This window comes from Phacochoerus africanus, chromosome 11 (assembly GCF_016906955.1).
Source record: "Phacochoerus africanus isolate WHEZ1 chromosome 11, ROS_Pafr_v1, whole genome shotgun sequence".
NCBI lineage: Eukaryota > Metazoa > Chordata > Mammalia > Artiodactyla > Suidae > Phacochoerus > Phacochoerus africanus.
Window position 1 is genome coordinate 68319606 of NC_062554.1, and position 21375 is coordinate 68340980.

General features: G+C 37.3%; 1 protein-coding gene across 1 annotated transcript in view; it reads left to right on the forward strand.

The window, feature by feature from the left end:
• The first annotated feature begins 5436 nt into the window (after nt 1–5436).
• The window catches only part of ZNF804B (zinc finger protein 804B), a 506757-nt gene continuing 490818 nt past the window's right edge, over nt 5437–21375 (forward strand). The window contains exon 1 of the mRNA XM_047753001.1: nt 5437–6066. Within this exon, the coding sequence (XP_047608957.1) occupies nt 5959–6066 (108 nt within the window). The 5' untranslated portion in view covers nt 5437–5958. The remainder of the gene's footprint in view (nt 6067–21375) is intronic.

Consider the following 21375-nt stretch of genomic DNA (forward strand, 5'->3'; position numbering starts at 1 on the left):
ACAATTCACAGGTTCACATTCCCAGCCTAGTATGGCACCCTCTAAGATCTTCTCCACTTTTAAAATCTAAGTTCTGCTAACCAGAACTCTTTGCCTTGATAGACTTAATCAGTTTAAGGGATCACAAATGTCACTTTTGAGTGATATATATATATACTTAGAAGTGCCAAATCTCTTGCCACCAAATAATAAAGACTTCAGTGCAATGAGTACATGGTTTCTATAACAGTTTTCAAGAATCAGGATATAAAGCCTGGCATCTGGGAAGGAAAACTAAGCCTTCCAATAGAGTTTAATAATAGTGGAATTATCTTAGTGTAACTAGAGGAATTAGTGAAATTTGATAAAATGTTTTTCAGGTTGCTAAAAAAAAATAAACTATGCAAACTAAAACTAACAAAAACCAAATTTCAGAATTTCTCATACCTTTGTGTGGGAACACGCAAACATATGTGATCACACAGAAATAAGTGAACTGTGCTATTAGTGGGTTAAAATTGGAAACACTTATTCATTCATTTCTCAAATGTCAGTTAAGAACTTCTTCATTGGCAAGGTATTGTTTTAGGTGTTAGGATAACAGAAATGGACAAAGTGGAGAAGTTCTCTGCTTTCATAGTTGTCATAAAAGAATGGGAAATAGTCAAAACACATACAAAAAAGAAAAAAAATATTAAAATATCTAATAGTTTAAAATGCTATAAAATAGATTCTTACAGCAATCAACAAATGGTGGTATTGGTGAGAGAATAGACAATTAGATTAATGGAACAGAATAGAGAATGGAGAGCCCAGAAATAGAACCGCAAAAACCCAGCCAACTGATCTTTGACAAAGAAACAAAGCTATTTCAGTGGAAAAAGAAGAGTCTTTTCAACAAATGGTGCCAGAATAAATGGATATCAACTCACAAAAAAAAAATGAATCTATACACAGACCTTATGTGTTTTACAAAAATTAACTCAAAATGGACCATGAATTTAAAGTGAAATGTAAAACCACACAACTTCTAGAGAATAATATGGAAGAAATTCTAGGTTTGATGGTGACATTTTATGTACATAACTGGAAGTACAAGCCATGTAAGAAGAATAATAAATTGGACTATATTAAAATTAAAAGCATCTTCTCTGCAAAAGACATTGTTAAGAAATTAAAAGACCACCCAAATATTGGGAGAAAATATTTTGCAAAACAAAAATTTGATTAAACAGTGGTATCCAAAATATACAAAGAATCCTTAAAATTTACTAAGAAAATAAATAACCCAATTTTAAAAAAGGGCAATTGATGTGAATAGATACCTCACCAGAGAAGATATACAGATGGCAAATATGCATATGAAAAGACGCTCATCAGCATTTGTCATTAGGGAATTACAAATTAAAACACTTACACCAAATTCTGGTGAGGACATGAACCAACAGAACAATCATTCATTGTTGATGGGAATGCTAGATGGTACAACCCCTCTGGAAGACAGCTGGGCAGTTTCTTATAAGACTAAATATAAGATACAGGTATTTATGCAAATGAGTTGAAAGCTAATGTCCACTCAAAAACCTGTTCATGGAAATATGTGTTTATTTCTGTTTTATAAATTAGTACTTTTGTATCATTTTTGGTAGATTCCACATACAAGTTATATCATGTATTTGTCCTTCTTGAGCAGACACTTCACTCAGTATAATAATCTCTAGGTTCATCCATATTGCTGAAAATGGCATTATTTCATTCTTTTCTATGACTGAGTAATATTCCATTGTGTATATGTACCACATATAGTGCTGCAATGGCCATAGGGGTGCATGCATTTTTTTAAATTACGTGTTTTTTTTTTGTTGTTGTTTTACTGGATCTATTCCTAGGAGTGGTAGTTCTATTTTTATTTTTTTGAGGAATATGCCTTTTTTTTTAACAGTGTGTATTTTTAATTCTGAGGGTTACATAAAACCATTAGATGGTTTGTTAGGGACATATTAAGATATGTTCTATATTTTAAAGATATTACTCTGGCTGTTAGATATAGAGAATAAATTGTATATAAAAACAAAATTGGAAGCAGGGAGATTTGCTCAGAGGATATTGCAATGGTTTGGGCAAAATGAGTTGATGGTTTGGGCTAAGTTGGGGAAGTGGATATGGAGATAAGAGGATCTATTTGGGATGTGTTGATAAAGAGAAGATTTCTAATGATGTCAATCATCAGTGACACAGTCATGAATCTGGAATCATGTGGAAATGTCAAATTGGTTATAGGCTGAAATCCGTGCCCTTTGTCATTCACATCCCCTTTGTGGAATGAGAGCTCATCAGACCAGATTTTACTTTAAATAGCTTGTCCTTGTATATCACACATGATGTTTGCTTCTCATGTTTGTTGTAATAAGATTAGACTTGTATCTAAAACACACAATGTTTTACTTTTTTTAACTTTTTCTGAAAAATTTGAATTACTGGAGTTGGAAAGAAATTGTCTCCTTTAATAAAGAAGTTAATATAACTGATCAACTTTGTTCTGATAGCAACTCTGCAAATAAAAATATACCTTTCTGTTATTTGGATTAGACAAACTGCATCTAAAATATAGGCCAGCAAGGACGAAGTGTTTTTGCATATAGTGGCATCAGGCTGAGAGACATCAGCCACAATCTGGCAAGGAAAAGAAGGGAATTGTTTTATTATTTTAGTTTGTTTTAAAAACTGTTCTTAGAAGTTCCCGTTGTGGCGCAGTGGTTAACGAATCCGACTAGGAACCATGAGGTTGCAGGTTCGGTCTCTGCCCTTGCTCAGTGGGTTAAGGATCCAACGTTGCTGTGAGCTGTGGTGTAGGTCGCAGACGCGGCTCAGATCCCACATTGCTGTGGCTCTGGCGTAGGCTGGCGGCTACAGCTCCGATTAGACCCCTAGCCTGGGAACCTCCATATGCCGCGGGAGCGGCCCAAAGAAATAGCAAAAAAAACTGTTCTTAAAAGTGGCTGAGAGTAACAAATGTGCCATTTTTTTGGCCTTAATATTTTAAGATGGGTGGCAAAAAAATTAGAAAGCAAAGAGAACAAAGTTGATTTAAAAACATCACATTAACAGCTTTGGTGTCATTCACTTCTAATGAGGAAAGACCTCAAAAATTAAGTAATTTTTAAGGAATTAGAAAAATGTTAAAAATTTAGAAAATTATAACTGAATCACTTTGTTGTACATCAGAAATTATCAAAACTTTGTAAATCAACTAAACTTTAATAAAACTTAAAAAATAATAAAAATAAATAAAAAGGGGTTAGTTTTTTTTCCTATGGGAAGCCTCACATGCTCATAAGGGATGATACTCAAATGATCAAGATGCAGTTTAGCTAACTAATACTTTAAGTAACAAAACAATAATGGTATAGTATACTTGAATTTTATATTTTTTGATTACTCACGTCACCCCTTTCACGTTAGAAAAGCATACCTAATTCTTAAAAATAATCAAGTACTATCAGGAATCATATGTGTTTAATGAAGAAAGCAAAGTGTCCTTGGGATTGTTATCCACAGCATGGAACATTATTCATTTTTCTAATCCATTCAAGGATACTTACACTTAGGTCCTTAATGCTGTTTGCTCCTTATGTTTATGAAGAGATAGTAATTATAGACATAGCCACAATGTCCCTCTTAAAATTACACATTTTTGGTGAAGATCTCACCTGATTTTGAAATTCACTCTTTGCAAATACATGGTTTTCTTTGCATAGAAAATATCTAAATATCTATATATGAACACTATTACTCTCAGCTTCATGAAACATTTTACCTTTCTTAAGTTGAGTAAACACAACATGGTTAAACACATCCAGCATCTCAGTAGAAAGGAAAAGGTGGATATGTTGTATCTATTGTTTCAGCTTTTTTTTTTTTAATTTGAAAAGTTCTTACCAACAAGATAGTTACAAAATAAACAATTACTACAAGACTTACATTACACTATCTCAGGTTTAGCAATTTTAAATTTGAAGTTTGCAAGAAATGGGCACTTTCACCTTATATACTAAGACACTTTCTAGCATGTATCATACTTTAAAACACTTGAAAAAGACTATATAAAACCTTTAAATTAAAAACATGTTTATGTGTTTCTTAATAAGATATTAAGGATATAAGCTATTGTTAATAATGTAAACAGAAAGTCAGTCCTTTATTAGGCAGCAACAAAAGTTTTATTCACTGGATTATTCTCTGATTAAGAGTTTTATGAGTTGCCTGAATAGGGAAGTTTTAATTACCCCCTTTTTTTTAAGTCTTCTGTCCTTGTGAGAGGTCCTCAATGTCAATCGGGAGGCAAATGGGGCAGTAGGTTAGAGAAGGAGAAAACTGGGGAGAGGAGTGGGAACCTCAGCCTTAATCCTGCAATTAATTCCACTGCTAAAGCAAAAGGAAGGAAAGGAGTTGACCCTTCATCTTCCCCCCAGCACAGGCCAGGTGAGGTGGGTGAGCTGAGAGAGATCACCCAACCCTGATAAGGTCAGCCTTGGGGCGGAGAGAGACCGAATACTGTGTCTCTTGACACTGGGAAGGCTTCCTTCTCTTTTCAGAGCACGTTTCTGCACAAGTCTTTAATCCTCAGTGCAGCTCGCTCCCTGGCGGCTTTATTTGCAGTAAATGATATAACGTCAGTTAAAAAAAAAAAAAACAAAAAAAAAAAACCACTTCTGAATGATGATCCTTGGGAGTTGTGAAGACACAAAGGTCCTCAACGGACCCAAGACTCTGCCTCCTTAAGGAAACAGACTTGTAAGTGAATGTTTATTACTCTGGAGATAGAAAATAAAAGACAGACAGCTAGGCGTGTGCATGTTTCGTCTCTATTCTCTGTGTAAGTTTTCTGTCTAAAACTTACTTCTCCGTCCATGCCTTTGCTACTAGAGCGCATCTAATCTGTCTGCCCTATTTGGGGCTGCACAGCACATCTTGACAAAGGCTGGGGAGCTGTTGATTCTGCTCCCGCCGCCCTCAGCCAAGCTCGGAGCTGGGGAGCTGGGAAGAAATGCTGAAGGCAAACAAGCAGGGAAAGAGTAAAGAGAACGCTCTCCTCCCGCTCACACTCTGCACCATGCCCTTCTGTCATCCCGGGCCGGCCCAATAGAGTGCAAAGTTGGCCCAGACACAGGGTGGAGGGTGGCGGGACCAGGCAGGGGGCCAGGTAGACTGATGGAGGGATGCTGGAGCTGCACATCCTGAATCCCTGAGAGCCTGCCGCCACTGCAGCTGTCACCTCCTCGCCTGGCCACCCGGCGTGCCCCTTGCCTCCTGGGTGGCTCCAAGCCGTCTGCTGGGAGTAGAGTTGCTAACAGCTCCCACTCACAAGTCTGTGCATCCCCAACTCCCAGTTCTCACCCCAGCCCGCCTGTCGCCTCCCCCGGCCCCTCCCCCACCACTGCAGCGGGGGCAGCGATCTGGCGCTCCAGAGGACTCCCCGCCACTCTCCCCCAACCGGAGGCTGGTGAAGATTCGCGGCTCAGTCACAGCCTGGCCGCGCTCTCCACGGCCAGAGACTGGGGACCAGTGTCTGAGCATCCCCCGGGCGCGCACTTGGTGCGAAGGCGGGGGCGGGAAGGATGCGGAGGGGGAGTTGCTGATTCCCTAGCGAACCCAGGAAGTTGTCCTTAAGGAAAATATATCGCTGGCCCGCGGGTGAGCAGCCACCTGGCCAGAGCAGCATGTGGACTGGCTCGCCGGGTCCGCTAAGTGCTCTGTGGCTGCCGCTGCCGCCGCTGAGGTCAGAGCAGCAGCTGCCGGCAGCAGGAGCCCCGCGCGGGGCCAGGAGCGGGGACGCTCGGCCGCCGCGTCCCCTGCTTACTGCTGGCCGCTTCTTCTTGGGAGGTGGCAGTCACTGTTGCTGCTGAGAAACCAGCCCGCATTTCCATGGATGGTCGCCTGATGAGGAGTTGAGACTCTAGACCTGCCGCCCGGACACACATGGCTTGTTACCTGGTCATCAGCTCGAGACATCTCAGCAATGGGCACTACCGGGGCATTAAAGGAGTCTTCAGAGGGCCCCTCTGCAAGAATGGATCTCCCTCTCTGGTAACCTGCACACACACACACACACACACACACACACACACACGTACGTTCAAAATCAATACAAACAAAAAGAGTAATTGTCCTGGCACAATGAGGATATCTATTTTACCCTTAGGTGTTTTGTGCCTGTTTATACAATTTATTGACAGACTCTTTCACAGTAAGGGGTGTGTGTTTACATGTGTATTTTCCACACAGTCATTAGCATCTATAGTGCTATGGATGCAAATATTTACTGAATGCAGTTAACTGCAAGCTTGTGAAGGTAGCTTCTGTGTGCTATGTCAAGTTATGAATCTGCTGATTTGGGCAGTGTAGAAAGTTTGAGTGGCACTTTATAACCATGCTTTGTGAAGTCATCAGTTCGGATAAGTTTAATAATGCTCTATAAGAAAATAAACTCTCAGGAAGATTTTGCATAAGGATCCTGGCAAAAGGAAATTAATTGAATGAATTGAATGCTGATATTGGTTGAAGTTGGATGCTTCATGACATAGGTTCTTTAAGGAAAGTCAAAGAGTTATTTGTGGAAATATGAATGTATAGTTTGTTGTGCCGTCTACAGATGTATTGATATGCAATTTGAGCAATTTAACAAACTATCCAATTTAGTTTATCATTTATTTAAGTAGTTTTTATTAAATGATTTTGACCAGTATCTATGACTTCAATATGTTATTAATGCATTCCTTAGTACATAACAAAGGATTTCTTAAAGGATAAACATGGATTTCAAGGGAAAAAACCTATCACATGATTTTTTTTAAAGTTTTGGATTATTAGTGACTAAAGGGCTAAACTTCGCTATTTTTCCAGCATAATGTGAAAACCAGTTCTTTAAGTCTGTATGATATAAAGAGGGAAAACTGAAGTTGTCTGATTTTTATTTATTTATTTTTTGGTACTTGCCATCATGGTTTAATGCTTCATTAACCTGAATTATTCAAAACTGAATATGTTATAAAAATCTTTGATTAAGTGCTATGTGTGATTCGCACGAGACATCTAAAATCAGAAAGTTCAGGAACCTAGAGCTATCACTAGGATTCCTAATTGTGACAAACTATTGCGTCACACGCTTTCACGCACTGTAAAAAGTAGGTTATTGCAAACCCCTTCCAACTATTTACTACTGAATCAAAAGTGTAAGATGGGATATACTGTTTACATTGACACTTAGAATTAAATTCATAAGATTAGAAGGGTCTTGGAGAGTTTTAGTTGAATAAAGCCCACATTCAGTCTTTCCAAGCAGCTGGTCTGAGTCCTTCTCATTTTTAAAGATTCTCATGACTGGAGTTTCTGCAGTCTCAGCAAATCACCTTAGTGTTTAACAGCCGATGGTGTCAGAATCTTCCTTAGAGCAGACTTAAATCCTTCGAATTTTTCTTTAAACTCATTTCATCTTGAAAACCTAGAATATTCCAACTTTCTCATAGGTATTATTTTCCACCTTTGGTAAGCTCTGTGGCTATCTTCTGAAACTCTCTTTAGTTGTGGAAATTTGAATTGGATAGTATGTTGCTGTATATGTGCCTTAATAATTCAGAGGACAAAGGGAGAATTACCTCATAGGTTTTAACATTGTTTAATTCTGTTTAAGTTGGTTAAAATATGATATTAATCTTAGAAAATCTAGAGGGTTTGTGGAGGAAATTTCTGTCACAGGGCCCAAAAGTGTCCTTCCTCCCCCACCATGCTCATTCATTTCCCAGGAACCTGAATGACCCCTCAAGGACTGGCCACATGAATGTGGATGTGAGAAGACAACCCATAACCCACATGGCTCTCCTGGCTGACTGGTGCCCACACCCACAGGATGCTATTCTTATTCACTGTTGGGCTGGTTTTTGCTAAAATACTGACTTATTTACTTTTATCTCTGTGCTACACTTTGAGTCACTGGGTTGTTCTCTCCAATGTTTGCACATTCAACTAAAATGACATCCACATCATGTAAAGACATCTCAATTAGTCTGCATATGAACTTCCTAAACCTGATTTATTTTGCCTTCTTTTACATTTTACTCTGGAATTCGAATAGATTTTTCAAGGTTCGAAAAGTTTCTCACATGAGATGAGCGGTACATGAAAATTAATGTCTGTTCATTCTCTGTTACCAGCAGGTTGTTGAAACAAGTCAGCACTGACTTCACATTGCCTAACACTTAGTCTTTCTCCCTCAATTAAAAGAGGTTACTATCTTTTGGACCCTTGAGAACATGGGTAATGCTTTCCTGGTCTAGATGAGTTTACAGTTGCCTTCTTCATTAATGAGTTGTGAAACGTAAAGCTGAAAAAAGGTTATACATCATTTCTTTTTTGTATTCAGGAATACACACTTGCAGTTACTTTCAGATTAACCCAAGTTTACTGATTCTTTCATCAGCATAAATATTAAACTCACGGCTCCATAATATACAATCGTTGATTTTTTATTATAACATATAGCTACTCTGACAGTAGTTTTCTTTTTCTTTTTCTTTTTAATTTAGTGATCAGAATGCTCTCAAATTGACCTCTATGTCAATGACTTAGTTATTGCTACTCATTGAAACCCAGTTTATTTGGGACTATGGATTGGGTGCCTTTCATTGATTTAACTCATTATCAATATTTTCAACCTTGGTTCTTACATTTATCATGAGTTTCCCTCCTTTCTATTCTATTTTCATATTTGTCTGTTTAAATAGAGGGATTTAAAAGTAGCACATAACACAATTATTGAATGAAACCATTTGGTAACTTTGTTATAGAATGGAGACAAGCTACACTTCCTTTTTGATGTAATAAGAGTTACTTCTTTCATAGTTCTGACAAATATATGAATTTAAAATTTTATTGTCTTATAGAGATAATTCTTCAGTTATATGTTTAAAGTGGGTTGTATAATTTGTCATGTTCAAATCATGTGTCTGTAGAATCTGAACATGTGATATTAAATTGACAGTAAAAAAAAGGGAATGATGATGTTTATACACAATTTTTATTTCAAAGGATTTCATTTAGAAAACTTTGAATCATTATATGAGACTCTTGCAATAAATACTTAATGGGATACTTGAGAAATAAATAAAGCATTTTACCCCCAAAGAATGTTCACAGATCAGTAAACTGAAAATCCTAGAGTGAAATTCAGTTCCTATCTTCAAAGTGAAAACATGCAAATGTCTTATCTCTTGCATCTCTCTTCGTTTTGGTGACTTGGTATGAAAAAAAATAGCATATTGCTTTTCATCCTAATTAGGATCTGAATAATTGATTTGAGATGGTTTATGTTATTTTAAATCAAAAGATAGATTAAAGAAAAGAAAAATGACAGAGTATTGCATAGTGTTTTTACTGGTAAAAGTCTCTAATTTTGGAAAATAAATTTACACCCTCCCACATTTTAGGATATTTATCCCCTACCTTATTCCAAATCTATGATTGGATGATGACTTTAAGAATCACACATGCACACAAACACACACACATTTACAAGTAGACAGAGGTGTAGATACACACATTGTTACTGGTGTTCATACAAGAAGTTCCTATATATTTTGTAATAATCTTTACAGTTGAGTATGTTAATGGTAAAAACCTTTTTACAATCCAGGAACTTCTAAGTTCTACAAAATGTGCGAATTATTTTAAATGAGTAATTTCCTCTATGTAGTGTAGAGTAGATTCTTAGTTATTTTATGTAACGTAAAACATCATCTCAAATTTAGAGTAGAGCATGGTTTGTTATAGTTTACTCAATCTGCATGTGGCCTCTAGTAAGACTGTCATCCAGGATATCTATGATTAAATGTTAATAATAAAATAAGCATCTTTTTTTAAAAATCTGTGGCATATGATTAGATTATTTCCATTCATTCAAAGCTTAGAAGAGTGGTACTTCTTAAGAAGTGCTTATTTGGAGTTCCCGTCATGGCGCAGTGGTTAAGGAATCCGACTAGGAACCATGAGGTTGCGGGTTCGGTCCCTGCCCTTGCTCAGTGGGTTAGGGATCTGGTGTTGCCCTGAGCTGTGGTGTAGGTTGCAGACGTGGCTCGGATCCCGCGTTGCTGTGGCTGTGGTGTAGGCTGGTGGCTACAGCTCCAATTCAACCCCTAGCCTGGGAACCTCCATATGCTGCGGGAGTGGCCCAAGAAATTAAAAAAAAAAAAAAAGTGCTTATTCCCAGAAACCCTATAGACAGACACTTAGGAATATCTGTTTCTGTCATCTTCCTCTGAAATATTGGATATGAAGGAAGTTCTTGGGATTTTTCATCTCAGCAACATATTAGGATCTTCGGATGTTATTGTTGTCCAGTTGTTATTTTGTTTTGTTTAGTGATCTTATTCTAAGCCTATATATATGAATAAATTACCTAACTAAAGGAGGTGGCATACAAACAAACACGATTTTTTTCCTTTTTAAAAATGTAACCATTTTTAATTTTTTTTTAGATTGAAGTATAGTTAATTTACAATGTATTAGTTTCAGGTGTGTACAGCAAAGTGATTCATATCTATATATATTTTTTTCAGATTCTTTTATACTCTGGTTATTACAAGCTATTGAATATAGTTCCCTGTGCTATGTAGTAGGTTCCCATTGTTTATCTGTTCCAATTTATTCCTCCCCCCAATCCTCTGCTATCCCCTCTGGCAACCATAAATTTGTTTTCATCAAACAAACATTTTAAATAGATTAAAAATTCTCTAAAGTTCCCTTTTAAAAATTACCAATGCATATGTATACATGAAAGAAGTTCTAGAAAAGGTTAATTACTTGGAGGGCACATCTATTCAGAGAACTCCTTATAAGGAAACGAGCACAGTTACAACCTTGTTCTTTTTTCTAATGCCTATAATCTTCAATTGTATATATTTCCATTATGCTTAAGAAGTACATGTTAAACACATCCAAAAATGCTCTCAAACTGATGCACTTTTCATGTGCCAAATACAATTATGAAGATATGCTCTCCTGTAGAGAAGTCACCTGCTTCCTCTTCTTGAATTTATGAATACATAATATTGCTTTTCTTTATTGAAACTTTTAACTGTTTTCGATAAAGAAGACTCAGTTACAATTCTTACAATGCATGTTTTCTTTGTTGTGTCAAATATTGTATTAAGCAGAGCCTCCTTTCCTCTCACTGCCTTTTCAACCCATTTCTTCTCTCTCCCAACTAACTGATTTCAGAAACTTGTATTTGGTATCTAAGCTTCTCGAAATAAATCTCAACTTTCTAGAACTTAAGTTATGCTTCTGTCACTTCAGAAAGTTTCTATGATAAAAAGAGTCAAAGAGTCTTTGAGTGCTAAAACTTGCGACCTTATTAGATCATACTACGTTTATTTCCCAATTAAAATCTTATAGGTCAAGTCCCTTGATTTGTTTCTCATGGACACACAATTAAGATGAACTCTATTTTAGGTTTCTGCCCCATAATTTGGAAATAAAATTAAAATAAAACATATTGGCATAATATGTAGGCTAAATAGGGATGGTATTTAATGTAGAAATCATTTGTAGTTAAAAAACTTAATTGTAACTGTGAAACACTTCTTGTACAATGTGTATGCAGTAGGATGCTTTAAAAAAAAATTGGTGGTGGGGGCTGCACCTGCAGCATGTAGAGGTTTCCGGGCCGGGGAAACCTGCACTGCAGCTGTGGCAACATAAGATCTCTTAACCTGCTACACAGCAAGGGAACTTCTAAGATAATTTTTTATGTGTTAAGTGTTAACAGAGCTTGAGATGTACTGAGAACAAAGAGCAAGAAGAGTAATATATATTTCAAACAACTTTTTGAAGTTGAGTATCAGTGAATTTGGTTTGTCAAAATATACATTGTCTGAATAATTCTTTAGTATATATGTACCTATTTTGTAAAAAAAAAAAAAAAAGCACTTGAATCAAAATTGAAATAAAAATGCTACTGGCTTGAAAATGTCCTTTGCTTTTAACAAATATATTTTCCCAGGTAATTTTTATGAAATGACATATGGCAGCTTCTTATAGATAGATTTTTAAATCAAGCTTAGTGGATAAAGTTTAGAGAGATAATTTTAAAATTTGATATGTTTTCATGAAGAAGTAGAGTTATGATGATGATAAGAATGTACCAGTCACAAAATTCCAGAGTCCCTCTTGCATCGTTAGTACTTATTGAACATGAAAGGAAACTCTGGAAAGACGAATTGCATCATAGTTAGACAGCATTCTCAATTGTAACTGAGACATTGCTAGCTTATTGAAGACAAAATATGCAAAGAAATATTTCACAGTATTTAAAATGGAAAAAGGACTTTTAAAAATATTCAGCAATGGAGTTCCTGCTGTGGTGAAACATCTCTGTACTACTGGGATGCAGGTTTGATCCCTGGTGTGACACAGTGGGTTAAGGATCCAGCATTGCTGCAGCTGAGGCATAGGTTGCACCTGCAGCTTGGATCAGATCCCTGGCCTGGGAACTCCATATGCCCTGGGGTGGTCAAAATGGAAAAAAAAAAAAAAAATCGGTAATGCTCTTACTTTTCCTGAGAAGGACCCTTGATATAACATGCATTGAACTAAATGCTTCTTTCATTCACATTTGATACCTAAAATCCAATCTTTAACTTCTGAAAACTTATTTTTCTTCACAGATAAAAAGAGGTAGTAAAATAGTAAACTATATTCCTATTCTTTGACTGGTACAAAACTCTGAGATTAATTTGTGTCTTCAGAAAGTGCTGGGGATTGACATTGGCCTTGAAAGCAACATGACGTCCTCACTCCTACTCCTCTCCATCTAGCTCTTATTTTAATTTTATTTTCCATGACTCTCATTCTTTTAAACTTGGATTTACTGTTTTAATGCATAAAGTTTCTTTTAGACGACTCAGGTGTGTTGTGCAAGCAAACCAGGCTATAAATAAATAATAAAATGTGGGCTATTCCCCAATAGGGACACCACTCAGGATGCTATACTGGGCAGCTCTGAGCATGATTCATGGAGAGTATTCATTTGTTTCATTTATAGCAAGTATCATTACGGCTGTCAATTTTTTGCTTTGACAATTGGAAAATTCCTTTTGGCAAATTTGATTTCACTTTTCTGTGGGTGTGAGAGGCAGAATATAGTTTACTTTGAAATGCATGCTGTCAGTTTTTTTTTTTTTCTCTCAACAATGTTCCCCCTCCCTGTTGTTCTTCTTACCATTGATCCTTGTTCCTTTTATTGGCATGGCCACAGTTTTTTCAGCATCTTTTTTGGTTCATGCATAAGTGTTGGCATGTATTTCTAACCCCAGAGACCCAAGCCCCTGCAAATGGTGAAAACTATCCCATTCTGTTTGCTCCCCAACCCAAGCATGCAGATGCCTTCTCTGTTCACAAGCCACACGTAACTTTCTTCTCTAGCTTGGAATTTAGAGCTTCCCCACTATCTTCATTCAGGACCCACCTACCACTGTTCTTCCCCTGCCCTCTTTCCCACAGCTATTACGCAGCACTTCATTTGTCTCATGCTACCTCCCCAGCAACAGAAAAATACAGTCAATCCTCCCCAACATATGTCTTTTCCAGATCTCCATTTTGCTATGAATAACTATATTCCCTAACATGTTTCTTGGCAAGCAAAGCCAATGTGCATTTCCTCTTTGTAAATGATATAAATACCATATTTTAAATGGAAAATAACTATTGCACCCCTTATTGAATGATAGAGAAGATGCAGAAGGGTCTACTTAAATCCGATCCTCCCTTTTGATTTGCTTCATCTGAACGTAAAGTCAAGAGATGTAGAGGTGGCTATATTAATTACACCCACATTATGTGAAAACATTTAAAGTCCTTGGGTGGTGGCTAAGAGTCTTCATGATCAAGGCCCTACTTACAGCTTCAGTTTTAACTCTATTTATTCTCCAGCCATGCTGAACTCCTAAGAGTTCTTGACTGTGATGGATGTTTATAGATTTTATACCATCACACATGCTGTTCTCTCTACCACAAATCCTCTTTTGGCCATCATCTGTTGGGACATACCTTATGTATTCCTTCAGACTTAGCTAAAGAATCAGATCTTCATGTGAATCTGCATAGGGTTTCCTTATCTCATGGGTCAAGTGCTTCTCTTTCAAGCTGCAGTCATATCCATTGCTTGCCTTGATTATCACTGAACTATATTTGTTTATTAGTCTCCATTTCTCTATGAGATATGAGATCGCTCGCTCACGCTTGCCATTATCCTTATATCCCGAGAGCTGAGCACAGCTTCTGGGTTTATTATTGATTTCAATAGAAACCAAAAGGATTTCAATAGAAATTTAATTGGTAAATGTTCCCTTTGGTCCTGCTGATAACTCAAAGAAGAAAAGTTTTCCTTAGGAGGGAATTTTTTTCCCAAGTTAGAATCCTTTAGAATACCCGCTTTTTTCCTGGATTAAGTGGTGACTATTTTCTTGATATTTAGTTCCCACTTTAATATCCACCAAGATATCTTGGTCAGTTGCCTCAAGTATAATTTAATACTTCTTATCTTTCCAAATTGCAGCGTGCTTTATTCCATGTAACCATTTCAGAATATCTTTTGTTAAAGACCACAGAGGATGAAGATCAGCTATATATAAATGGCTGAAATTCATACCTGAGTTAGTTGAGCCATATTTTTCATTGACACATATTTAATAGCTTCTTTGAAATGAATTACCAGTTAGGAACTTGATCATTCACTTCCTATCTAGGAGTGTGTAGTGAGAAGGAAAAATAGTGGTGCTCACTCAATTTGTCTCTTTTCTTTCTTTTGAAAAAGAGGCAATGCTGCTCTAATCAGTGGCCACTATAGCACTTGAGAAAGCACCATTCTGGAGCAGCCATAGGGTGCTTGTTACACAATTGCCAACACTCTCCAACTGCCTGAACTTATCATTCACACACTTTCCTACATGGTTTTGTCAGCTCTTGTTTGTATCTTGCTTGTATTCTGCCACTGTCCATAAAAAAAGCTTGGGCTTCTTCTAAACAGTGAGTTCTAGCTAAAATATCCAGCCATCTCTGGTGAACATACAGAAAGATAGTAATACTCTTCAAAATCAAGAGAATCAGGTCTGTTGTATGGCCAGTTAGTCCCTTCCTTCCTTTCTTCCTCCCCTCTCTTTTTTTACTTTCTTTCTTTGGCCACACCCACACTTCATGGCCACACTGGATCCTTAACCCACAGGGCCAGGAATCAAATCTGCATCTTCATGAATACTAGTCGGGTTTGTTACCACTGAGCTACAATGGGAACTCCCTGTGTGGCCAATTTCTTTTGTTACAGAAAAGCATATTTGTTAACAAACGTTGAAAGGGATCTAAGAAGTCTGATTTAGCATCCCACTATATATGTTCTTTTAATTTTTGTATAATTTGTTGTTGTTGTTGCTGTTCCTGAGGCAATGTGGAAGCTCCTGGGCCAAGGGTTAAACCCATGCCACAACAGCAATCCGAGCCGCTGCAGTGAAAACTCCAGATACTTAACCCTCTGTGCCACAAGGGAACTCCTCACTATATGTATTTTAATATATATAGCACTATGATAGCAGAATAATGGCTTCTCAGAGATGTTCGCATTACAATACTCAAAACCCTTGACTCTGTTAACTTACATAGCAAAAGGGGCTTTGCAGATATGACTAAGTTAGGGATGTTGAGAAGATGATCCTGGATTATGTAGGAATCTATATAACACACACACACATACATTCTTTTTCATGTTCTTTTCACGTATAGATTGTCACAGAACATCGGGTAAATTTTCCTGTGCTATACAAGCAGATCCCCACTGGCCAACCATTCCATAGTGTGCATGTGTCAATCCTAAACCCCCAATCAATACCTCCCCCCAACCTGTCCCCTTTTGTAACCATAGTTTATTTTCAAAGTCTGTGAATCTGTTTCTGTTTTGCAAATAAGTTCATTTGGATCATTTTTTTAAGATTCCGTGTGTAAGTGACGTTATATGTTGGTTTTTCTGACTTACTTCACTTAGTATGATAAACCTTAGTTCCATCCATGTTGCTGAAAATGGCGTTAAAACTCAAATTCAAAAAGATAAAAAGCACCACAATGTTCACTGAAGCACTATGTACAATAGCCAGGACATGGAAGCAACATAAATGTCCATCAAAAGAGAAATCGATAAAGAAGATGTGGTATATAGATTCAGCGGAATATTTTTCAGCCATAAAATAGAGTTTAAATAAAAGGTAATGAGACCAATTGAAACAATAATTATAATTTCATGAAATCTCCAACATGTTCTGTTCTAGACGTGGTGGTAATCTAAATGGAGAATTATTTTTTAACATTTCTATTGAGGAGTAAGATAATATTTAAATGGTCACAAATCATAAGCGTAGAGCTTTTTAATGCAGATACAGAACATTACAACTTCCTGAAAGCCCCAGGTGTGCCCCTCACCAAGTAGTACTCAATCCAAAGGCAACTATTGTCCTAACTCCAGATTACAAACTGCCTTACTTAAAAATGCTATTGTGACATCATTTAGTACAAAACACATATGCCAGCCGCTCAAATGACAGTAAGGCCCTCTTTTTTGGGTGGGGATAGGTAACTAGACAGTGTTTCAGAGCTCACTATTCTACTTCACTTTGACTGACCATAGCTACCTGGCTAACTGTTTGACCCAAATGAACAAAAGAATCTTGATTAGGTAAGAATGAATGGATTTATGCTAATATAACATATGGATTATGTCCAGGGTGACATTTGTGAAGTATTCTATTATCCTTCCCTTAATATTATATGTTAAATTTCAGAGACCTGACCATCATGTAGATTTCAAGATCTCTTGCAAGTCGCTAGGAAGGACTTTGTTGAGTCTTCATTATTTGAAAGATGTGAATTATGTATTTAGTTGCAAGGTAATAATAAATGATTAAATAAACCTCTAGCTTGGACTTCTCATAAAAAATGAAATCTGTGTGCAAATGATATGTAAACTTTATTACAAAAGTTGTTATAATTTCACACACATGCACAGGAATAAAATACAATTTTGAGTTTCTATGAAAATAGGATTATTGCCAAGAAGATTATAGACAAAATCCAGACAATGCTTATATTAATCAATTCTAATTTCAGTGAATTTAAATACATTTAAAGAACTGATCATGTATTTTAAATCGAATGTAATACTCATCTTCCAATATCCCTATGCTACATGGTGTGGGTTCAAGAGCTCTACATTTTTCCAGAAGAATCTTTAGTGACAATCACTGATGACTTGCTTTCTTATCATTGTAGAAGGAAGATTTGTGAAATTGCAATTAGAAAAGTAATAAAGTGTAATAAATTCTCCTTAAGAGTCCCTTCCAATAGTAAGTCACTTTGCTGTAAATTAAAAAAAAAAAATCATACTCAGTTCCAGTCTATGTGATCATCCATCCAGGCATGAACGTGATAGAGAAAATCTGTTTACCACAAGAAACAGAGCTGGTTAGAAAGTATAGCTAGAGAAAAATTATAATTGGCATAAACATATTAATAGGGAGTGGCCTTATGTGGATTTTTGTGGTCTGTAAAATTACTTAGTCTGAAGATCCTAGAATTAGATCCAATAGACAGTAACTGGAATATGACTTGTGATCTACTTACTGGTATGACAAAAATTTGAGCACCTGAAGTTTTAAATTCTTCATAAAGTCATGAATAGAAGGCCAGCCCTAATATTCTATTTCTGATCTTGATGAGTTCTGTGTTTGATGAAATATGGATAGAATCTGCAACCTCACAATTCCTTACCGGCCTGTTTAGAAATAACTCACTAATGTTTGACTGTTGTTTTTCAGGTTGTTTCTATTTTTTTCAGCCATGATATGTATGCTTTGTTCAAAGAAATCTTAGGAGCTGGGGGAAATAGATGGAACCTTTGGTGAATGGTAGAGGAAAAGTCTTGGATAGTGAAAGGCTCCTCCTTTTCTTCAGCATCAGGGCAGGGGGGTGGTGGGCAGAGAAGGCACAACTGGGCATAAGCCCTGGAGCTTTATGACTTGAATACCAGTCAGATGGACCATGAAGGGTAAGTATCTGATGTTCCCAAAACATAATTAAAATGCATATATCTTATCCTGAGTAACTCTATTAGCTACTTGACACATTGCCAATTAATTCCATCACTAGACATTGATTATATATTACTTTCACTCTAAGTTTGCAGTTTTTATGAAAAACATTAAGGTGACTTTGGGATTTCAGGAACACTTTCATGAATAAGTTCAAGGAAGCTCAAGTTTTATTTTATTTTATTTATTTATTTATTTTTCCTGAACCGGCTACCTAAAGAGATTTTAAATAGACTCAATGAGAAATAGCCAATGTGTGGGACAGAAACCTGGATATAGGAGCCTGGCGTGGGGGAAGCCTAAGATTTGCAGAATCGAAAATAGAAAAACATTTCAACTGGGGAGTCAAAGTCATGTATTCATTCAATTATATTTAACAAATATTGTAAGGGTCTGCTCTGCCCAACCCTTATTGACCATGTAGCAATTCTGAAAGAATAAATTACACTATGGGAAAAGAAGATGTATTCCCCATGTACCAAATACTACTGAGTAGTAGTTCTACCTACAAGCTTTGGTAGTAGGTATCTAGTGACCAGACTCCTCTGGATAAAGCAGAAGAGGAAAGGTGAGGTATGTGGGGGGGCATATGAAATAGATGCGTAGAGGATGAGTGGAGAATGAATGAACATGTGGCATTGAGCACTTAGGTCAGAGTTTAAAAGTAATTTTGACCTAGGAGTTCCACTGTGGTGCAGTGGGTTAAGAATCCAGTTGCAGTGGCTTGGGTTTCTGTGGAAGCGTGGGTTTGAGCCCTGGCCAGTGCAATGGGTTAAAGGATCCAGTGTTGGCATAGGTTACAGCTTTGGCTCCTGGGAACTTCCATATGCCGTAAGTTGGGCCCTAAAAAGAAAAAAATAATTTCAACCTAGATGATTCTCAGTTTTTATTGTAGACTTTGCCATTTTGTCCTTTCTGTTTTGTTTTCTTTTGGATTTCTCAGTAATTTTTATTTTTTTATATATCAGCTGCTTATGTGCGACCAGGAGAATGATAGCTATTGAGGGTGGGGTTCCTACAGTCTCACTGATGTTGTTGTGGCATGCAGCCTTTGGGGCCAGCAGTGAAAATATAATCTGCTGAGGGATGATGGAATGTGGTAGATGTAGGGTCTAGAAAAGAAGCAGTATCATAGCCCTGGACAGCGCTCGGTGTGGTGGGATGACCCGAGTGCCTTCCTTCCCCTGGGGATCTGTGTGGGGGAGGCATGACTGGTCACCCCATAGAGAAGATCTTGTCTCTGTTCTGGGGAGAATCTTCTGTTTTTAGTGGCTGATGCCAGACTTTTCAGTATAGATGCTGTAAAATGCAAATATACCCAATAAATGTCCCTTCATCCTGCTAGGGATTTACTCTTTCATATGAATAAAGGATCTGGAAAAGATTCTTCTCTTAACCTAATACCTCAGGTGTTAGGTCCCTGAAATTAAAGGAGGGAGACCATGGAGGAAACTAAAGCACAGGAAGGCAAGTTCTGCTTTTGAGGGGCTTTCAAGTCCGCTAGAGAAGGGAGACTGTCATGAAGAAGGCCCCCAGAGAAAGAGGAGGACTTAAAGTGTCCTGGCCAGAAGAGCTCTGTGTTACCCTGCTTGGAAGATGTACTCAGTTGTCACCCCAGGTTCCCAGTGAGAATTCTCATGGAAGTATGGCTCTGCCTTGAAGCTGATGAATTTTAGATCCTAAGTTTTCATAAACCATTTGAGGCCCTTAATACCTGCTGGGTACTGTCCAAGATGCTAATGATATGGAGGGAAACACCATCAACACGGCATCTGCCCCAGTGGAGACTACACACAGGGGATGAAGATAGGCAATGACATATTTTTATGTCACAATACCCATGGTGATAAATGTACAAGTTCTTGCAAGAAAAAGTAACTGATGCTAAAGAGGGATGACCCTCCTAGTCCTAGGACTATGTAAAACTTTCCAGAGTATGTGATGGCTAATCTGAGAGGTGAGGAATGAGTGGAAGTTATCCTGGCCTAGAGACCTAAGGCAAGACCCAAAGAAAGACTCCCAGGCCTGGGACTTGCAGGACAGAGGGGCTGAAGACAAGGCACATTTGGCAGGTAAGATTCAACCATGTAGGCTCCAGTACACCATGTAGCAAGGAAATAGGAAATCGTCCCAGATGGAAATATGGCTTTTCATCTTCCTACAGAACTAAACACTCTGTGAACCTCACAGGAGTACTTCTATTTACTTCCTGTGGATTGTGCCAGATGAGCTGGGGAACCACGGCTTTTTTTTTTTTATTGTTGTTAAAAACAAAAATAAGAAATGATTTCTAAATAAGAGTACCAGAGCTAAATCATCATTAATCTTAATTACTTGATTAAAAATAGGACTTATAAGGGGAGAAGAATTGAGAATTACCTTTATAAATCTATACCCAAGAATTATATTATAGGTTAAGATTCACCTAAAATACTCCTCTTTGCTATTTTTAGGGTAATCTGGCATGGTCTGGCCAAATGAGAGTTTTCTTAATTTAAGAGCATATAGCATTTATCTCAAGAAAGCAAAGGAAAATGGAGGGTTTTTTAAATGTTTTGAATCAATTATAGAAACTCCTTTTGTCTTTGTTGGGGAAGTTCCATCAGAAGGTATTAGACGTCATGGATATAACTCTGAAGACCTAAGATAATAATCACTTTTTTAGATGAGTGACCTGTCTGAATCTCTGAAATACCACTAAAAGAGAAGTCCTTTCTAGTGTTGTGTGGTGACAAAGGTTGCATAATTTTATATCTATTTAAAAATTTAAGATAAAAACCATGATAGGTATAGGGTTTGTGGTATTGTTTATGTACATATTTTGCCTTGTTTTATGCATTTACTCCACCCACCCCTGTAATTTTAAGGTGAGAGCATGGTTATTGTCCCTTCAGGTATTAAGTACCAAAGAAGTGGGTAAGCATATAGATTTGAGAACTGGCCTGAACTGGTTTGATCTCTGACTCTGGCTTTAACTTGCTACATGACTGCTTCAGCACTAAGAGCCTCAGCCTGTTCATTGGGGATGCTACTTGCCTTATGGGGACAATGGGGGCATGTGGATTAACTAATGAATCCCATGTGCTTAGCAAAGTGTCACGTTCATAGTACATGTGCAATGGTTACTCCTACAGCACTCGGCTTGTTCTGTTATGAACAGGTTTCCTTGACCTCTTAAAATGTTCTAAGCACTAACTGGGGACGTGGCACTTTTATA